At 38.0% G+C, this 6599-nt stretch overlaps 1 protein-coding gene across 1 annotated transcript; it reads left to right on the top strand.

The window, feature by feature from the left end:
• Positions 1-1420: 1420 nt before the first annotated feature.
• Positions 1421-5038, top strand: exosc2 (exosome component 2). The gene is made up of 9 exons (XM_068574402.1): positions 1421-1739; positions 2175-2276; positions 2408-2453; positions 2576-2665; positions 2819-2884; positions 2977-3045; positions 3525-3701; positions 3888-4016; positions 4634-5038. Exons 1-9 carry the CDS (start codon positions 1618-1620, stop codon positions 4712-4714), a joined length of 882 nt encoding a protein of 293 aa, XP_068430503.1. The 5' UTR covers positions 1421-1617; the 3' UTR covers positions 4715-5038.
• Positions 5039-6599: the final 1561 nt, after the last annotated feature.

Below are 6599 nucleotides of genomic sequence, written 5' to 3'. Positions count from 1 at the left end.
GACGTCAGCTATTAATTTGTGAACTGTCGATGAAGCCTCGAGTTCGGCGATTTCGCCGTCGCCATCTTGGAATACGGCTTCGCCATGTTGTTTTTTCGTAACCAATAAACGTATACGTATACGGCTCCGGTAGCGGCAACGACCTGTCAATCACAGTAAGCCCGCCGACTGCATTCTCCGGTTCATAGTGCATTTGTACTCTTAGGGGGACCATCATTTACTAAAATAACTGTATGCTTTATTGAAACTAGCGATTGAGAAGATAAACTTAAATTTACAATGTGTACTATGGGAATTAATCAAGTGAGAAGTACGGTCATTTTCTCATCGGGACTTTTTTTACTGGAGGAGTCGCCCCCTGCTGGTCAGTAGAGATAATAGATAGATAGATAATTACTTTATTGATCCCCTAAGGGAAATTCAGGGTCCAAATAGCTCAAGACATCATATATACATACACTCACTACACACACACACACACACACACACACACACACACACACACACTAATAAAAAGGATTGTCAAAATAATGTGCAGATAAACAAGATAAATCTCAGAACAGATTTGTACTTTTAAAGATAAGTAGTATTATAAATTAGCATAATGACATGACATTAAATGATATGGAAGATGTTCTTTTACTGTTTTTTGTCCTTTAGGAGTCTTTGTTGATGAGATAAATACAGACAGTGAGGCTTCATGGCTGAGGCTGAGAGCCCTGCTGCAGAGCACAATAACGCCATCTATTGACAGGGGCTCACTTTTTCCACCGTATTGGGCTGTTTCTTGTGTGAACGCAGAGCAGAATCTTTATGAGTAGATGGCTTTATGCGTGTATCTAAAAGCATTTAGTTATATTTACCTGTGTGTCTTTGATCTAGGTTATTAATATAGACCTATTTAATTGTGTTTTTCTTTTATATATATATATCTGATATTCAATGACTATGGTTAATTTACAACCTAGTTATTATATACATCATGTATTTACTTGTTAAAGTTGTGTCAAATAAATAAGTAAATCAAATAGATATCAACAAGTTGCGGAAATTCATATTATATATATATATATATATATATATATATATATATATATATATATATATATATATATATATATATATATATATATATATATATATACACACACACACACACACACACACACACACACACACACACATAACACACACACACACATATGGGTCATAATATAATATAATATAGAGAGGTAGCTCATAAAATCGTATGTATCTCAGATTTATCCATAATTTACGGTACTTGGTATTGGTTCGGAATTGGTAAAAGAAATATATAACGGTAATATGGTATTACACATTTATCAGCAGCAGGTGGCGGTAGTGAGTAGTACACGCTACTAGACATCATCAAGAAGTAGCGGAGGAGGAAGAAGAAAAACGGAAATAGAAAAAAAGAAGTTTAACAAGCTAGCTCACTGAATAATACAATATTTTCCATGTATTCATTGTTTCTGGAAAAATTAAGTGTTTTCAACATACAGTAACGTTAGTACTTTGACAGGTAGGTGGCGGTGTAATACGTAGAGTTGTTTGCCAACTGCCTCGGGAGGGAAGAAGAAGAAACTAAAAAGAAGCATGGCTGCTGACATGAGATTACCAACTATTCAAAAAGCAGTGTCGTTGTCCGTTTCTGCTTTCGACCGAAAAGATCTGGTCGTCCCCGGCGATGTTATCACTTCAGACACCGGCTTCATGAGGTAGGCCTTATGTTGGGGCACCGGTGGTGTGATTGCCTGCTGTGTCTCGAGGCCACGCCATTGTGACTATGTATTAAACATAGTCAGTAAGCAGGTTGCACCTAGGTTTAACGTTAAGCAACCTCCCTTTCACGGTTTAGCTGATTACAAAAGCTGCAAGTTTTCTGGTTGTACTCTGACCATAATGATAATGGGGTTGCTGAAAGATTTACACCTTGTGTCCAGCCTGCCTGGTGTGTCATCAACCGTGATCAGTGTAAATCCTCTCAGCTTTTAAGACTGACATAAAATATATAATGCAAGAACAAAATAATAATTTAATCTTATAAAACTCTGTCTGTGGTTGTTTGTGATTACCTTGTGGTGGTCGACCAGCGTTTGAATTGGCACATTCCTGTTTTTAGCTCATCATTGGTATATATCATTTATCTCCAGGGGTCATGGCACCTATGTTGATGATGACAAGCTGACAGCTTCAGTTGCGGGAGAGGTGCAGAGAGTAGACAAGCTGATCTGTGTCAGACCACTTAAAACCAGGTAAGTGATTACATTTAAGCTCTTAAACATGTATAGTCCGAAGGTTTAGTGTGAAAGGACACATGCAAGTTTTATGGTAAGTTAAGCAATTATAATTACGTAATTAAAAGTGTTATGTTATTGAATTGCAGGTTCAACGGTGAGGTTGGAGATGTGGTGGTTGGCAGAATCACAGAGGTAAAGCACTGCTGCCACATCTCTTTATTACATTTTAAATGTATCCTAAAAATATAAGCTGTTGTCATTTTTGTTAGTAAGACATATTTATCAATATGGGTGTGTTTTTGTGACATGTTTAGGTACAACAGAAAAGGTGGAAGGTGGAGACCAACTCCCGGCTGGACTCGGTTCTCTTGTTGTCCTCTGTTAATCTGCCTGGAGGAGAGCTGGTGAGAGGCTAGAAAACGTGATTCACTGGAAGAATTGTTCTGTGTATTACACTGATCTAGCATTATAATAAAAGACAGGAAATGGGTTTGGGCAGGGAAGTTTTTTTATGTTGTATTTATTGCTTAAAATCTTTATTTGATTTTTTCTTTTAGAGGAGACGATCAGCAGAAGATGAGCTCACCATGAGAGAATACCTTCAGGAGGGCGATCTCATCAGTGTAACTCATAGTTTATTATAATGTTTCATTAGCTTCTACATGTCATTATTTTCCCTCATATTGTTGTTGTTGCTCTTTTCCTGTGCTTTTAGGCAGAGGTGCAGTCTGTCTTCTCAGATGGAGCCCTATCCATGCACACCCGTAGTTTAAAATATGGAAAAGTAAGTGAAGCAAGTGTACACAAAGACGTTGTGCAGAATGCAACTGTGATGATACTGGCTCTATGACTCACTGTTTGTGTCTCAAATGAACAAATCACAATGTAAACAAAGGGCCAGAATACACTCGTGTGTGGACAGTGATATCACAGATATGGCTTGCAAACCTTGGAATTCCCAAAATATACACATTTTGGGGTTGTAACCATGTCAGTACAACTCGTTATACATACATGATGATTCACATAGTGGTTAGTGTTTGACTTATTTGGAGATGATAATAAATGTGTAGAAATGTAACATTAGTGCAAGATGGGTAACTATTTAGTGATATTCTACTTTTCATTGCTGGTCCACTTGTACTCTGTTAAGATGCAACAATAAAAGTCAACAAACGGAACAAATGTATAGTATATGCTCAAATGAATACAATTTGTTTTCTTCTTACCTAATTTGACCTAATATTCTGTTTTGACCATCAGTTGGGTCAAGGAGTGCTGGTACAGCTGTCTCCTTCTCTGATCAAGAGGCAGAAAACCCATTTCCATAACCTGCCTTGTGGTGCATCCATGATCCTCGGGAATAACGGGTTTGTGTGGTTGTATCCCACACCTGAACAACAGGAGGAGGAGGCTGGGGGCTTTTATACCAGCCTGGAGGTAGGAACAGAACACTATTTCATAGATTCACTTGTCAATATATTGATTAAAGATACGCATGGATTAAAAAGTTAACCCGATCTTGTTTAGGTCTCCTCTACTTTTTTACTTCATATGAATCTACTGCATCCAAACTGTATGTCCATGTTTACATTTAATTTATTCATATTGTCTTTGCCCTCCCAGCCTGTTAGTCTGCCAGATCGAGAGGTGATTTCACGGCTAAGAAACTGCCTACTGGCTTTGTCTGCACACAAGGTTCTTTTGTATGACACCAGTGTTCTCTATTGCTATGAATCTTCAGTTCAGCATCAGGTAGGAAGCAATCAGATTATCTATGTTAAACTGCACACAATTCTTTTTTAATTACCCACACTGTCTTTTATATGTAAAGCAATGTTAATGAAAAAAAAAGATTGTTTTTGTGATGTATTGTGCCATCTGGTGTTCATATTGGAAACCTACTGGAATGCAACAATTGATTGCAGTTCTCTACTTTGACTCTGCTGTTCTGAAACATTGTGGAGCAACCGTGATTGATTTCACTGCTCTTTGGGGCAGCCAGCTGATAATTTAATCACGAATGCTTCTTGTGAATACAGTGCTCATATAATATCAGTATTTTAGCAAATATGCTATCACAATATTGTTGTTGTGTATCTATGTGGCACATATTGCATATTACATGGACAATAGTTATTTTTAATTGTTGATGTAGGCATTCACTTGCAAAGTCTTCTCTCTTGCCAATTAAGCCATCTAACCAAGCTCAACCCAGTTGTTTTATGTCTTTCTTAATCTCCATTCAAGCTACAACTCACAGGACACTAAAGTAGAAATTATTGCTGAAGATTGTGTGTCTCCGTAACAAAATACAGTGCACTTTTCAGCTTAACTGATATTCAATTCTTTGTTTTATGCTCCCTGGGTAGGTTAAGGACATCTTGAAACCAGAAGTAATGGAGGAGATCGTAATGTTGACACAACAGAAGCTGTTGGAACAGGAAGGTTAAAGACCACAAAACTTTGACCTAATCAAGCGGCTATGTCTAGGACTGTCTACCTATTTGAGGATAGATTAACCATTTTTCAAAGAACCATTCTTACAGTGATAGTCCTGTTGTACAGTTGAACAGCTATAAGTGAATTTGATGTAACAAAACATTGACTGAATTGACTGATAAAACTGATATGTATTTCTCTTAAATCTGCAGAATTCACTAGAATAACTGTTACGTTTTACAGAAGTTTAGTGTGACACTTTTGATAATGTGTGGTGTGATACAGTATTTTTTTGTATGCAATACATTTTCTATAAAATCCATTACTTCTCCTCAGTGTGGTGTGTTTTGGTTGAATGTTTGAGAAACAGGGTTTATCTTTTAATTATATTGGTCTGTTATCAGTGTACCAAAAAAAAGACACTTTACAGTGTCATCATCACATATGTGTATTTTTCTTCTCTTTCTACACTAGTGGTTCTCAAATTGTGGTATGTGAACATTTTGACAAATTCATTTAAAATTAGCATCCTTTGAAAATAGTTATTTAATAAACATAAGTGTAAGTTCATCAACTGATTTGTATATATTCTATATTAAATCAGACACTGAAAAAAATGCTTTATGGTTTGGGGGGTACTTAAAAATAAAAAAATACATATTTCACATGGGGTACGTTACTGAAAAAAGGTTGAGAACCACTGTTTTACACCATGAGAGGAACTGAGATACAAATTAAGCTGTGAAAACACTCTCTTAACTCTCAAGCCAGCGAATTTGATCAAATAAAAAAAAATTGAAAAGACGGTTTTTTCTTCAACTAATGTCTCAGTATGACCTCGTGGAGTTGTCCTGCACTCCCAGCACCATATAACCTTTGCCCTGCTCCCCTGTACGAGCCCACGCACGCACGCGACGTCACGCGTCGCCCCACCCACATATTTCTGTAAACCACCTTGCGTATGGAAGTATGGCGGCACCAGCGATACAACTGGTCCTCGGCCAAAGTTTATTGCTCAGATTTTCACGTGAGAGCGATGAATAAGTACGTGGACCGAGGGGACGGCAACGAAGAGCTCGGCGGATGTACACGGAGGGAAGGACCCACAGGAAGAGTCGTCGGTCTGTGGCCGGCCGAGTTTCCCGATTTCTCTTCACCGTCTTGATTGAAGCGCTTTCGGTCCGGGTACCACTGGGGAAGAAACTCCACAGGACGTGAAGAGTGGACACGGAAGTTTGAAACAAACTCTATACTCTGGCTCAAGAGAGACTAATAACAATTGTGGTGTCCAGAGATGTGTTTTTGAGACGTTTGAGTGCACTTTGTGCAACGTTTATAAGCAGCGCGTGAATGGGAAGAACCAACTGTTGAGTGCTCGATGCACTGAAGGGTCTCGCGCTGCAAACCACCAGCTAACGTTAGTTAGCCTCCATGGCTACCTTCAACATTAGCTTTTGGTCGCCAGCTAACCAACAATATACATGTTTCTATGTAAGTTTTCTATTCACGTGTGTCTACTCCGTCAATGTCTTAACTGCGGTTTAAGTTTGGGATTTATGGGACAAGTCTGTCATTCTTACTTTAGTGCTTATTGCTGATGATTAAAAAAAACTTTTTACATTGCTAGTGTAAAAGCAGAAAGTTGCACAAGGACAACACTAGTTAATGTATTAATACTTATGTATGTCCTCCATGCTTTCATGTTTGATTTTGTATCAAGCACCTTGTTGTTGTCTATCGACCCTAAATGTCATGATAGTCATGTGTGCAGTACTCTGATGTTTAACAATGTTAGCTAGCTTTTCATTTAAAGAGCTTGATTAGCATCGCAAAGAGGAAATTCAGTGGACGAACAACTGAAATCCAAGGGTTATACACATACTTACACATACTTGA

This window comes from Clinocottus analis, unplaced genomic scaffold, assembly GCF_023055335.1.
Source record: "Clinocottus analis isolate CAN_PGR_092001 unplaced genomic scaffold, fCliAna1.0.p SCAF_13, whole genome shotgun sequence".
NCBI lineage: Eukaryota > Metazoa > Chordata > Actinopteri > Perciformes > Cottidae > Clinocottus > Clinocottus analis.
This window is presented reverse-complemented; position numbering and strand designations above follow the sequence as displayed.

What these genes read in the sequence shown, in the direction of transcription:
- exosc2 (XM_068574402.1), top strand. Translation starts at nt 1,618, where the DNA reads ATGGCTGCTGACATGAGATTACCAACTATTCAAAAAGCAGTGTCGTTG. An exon ending in TGGTTGGCAGAATCACAGAG is followed by an intron (nt 2,454 to 2,575) that starts GTAAAGCACTGC and finishes TGACATGTTTAG; the next exon opens with GTACAACAGAAAAGGTGGAA. An exon ending in AATCTTCAGTTCAGCATCAG is followed by an intron (nt 4,017 to 4,633) that starts GTAGGAAGCAAT and finishes CTCCCTGGGTAG; the next exon opens with GTTAAGGACATCTTGAAACC.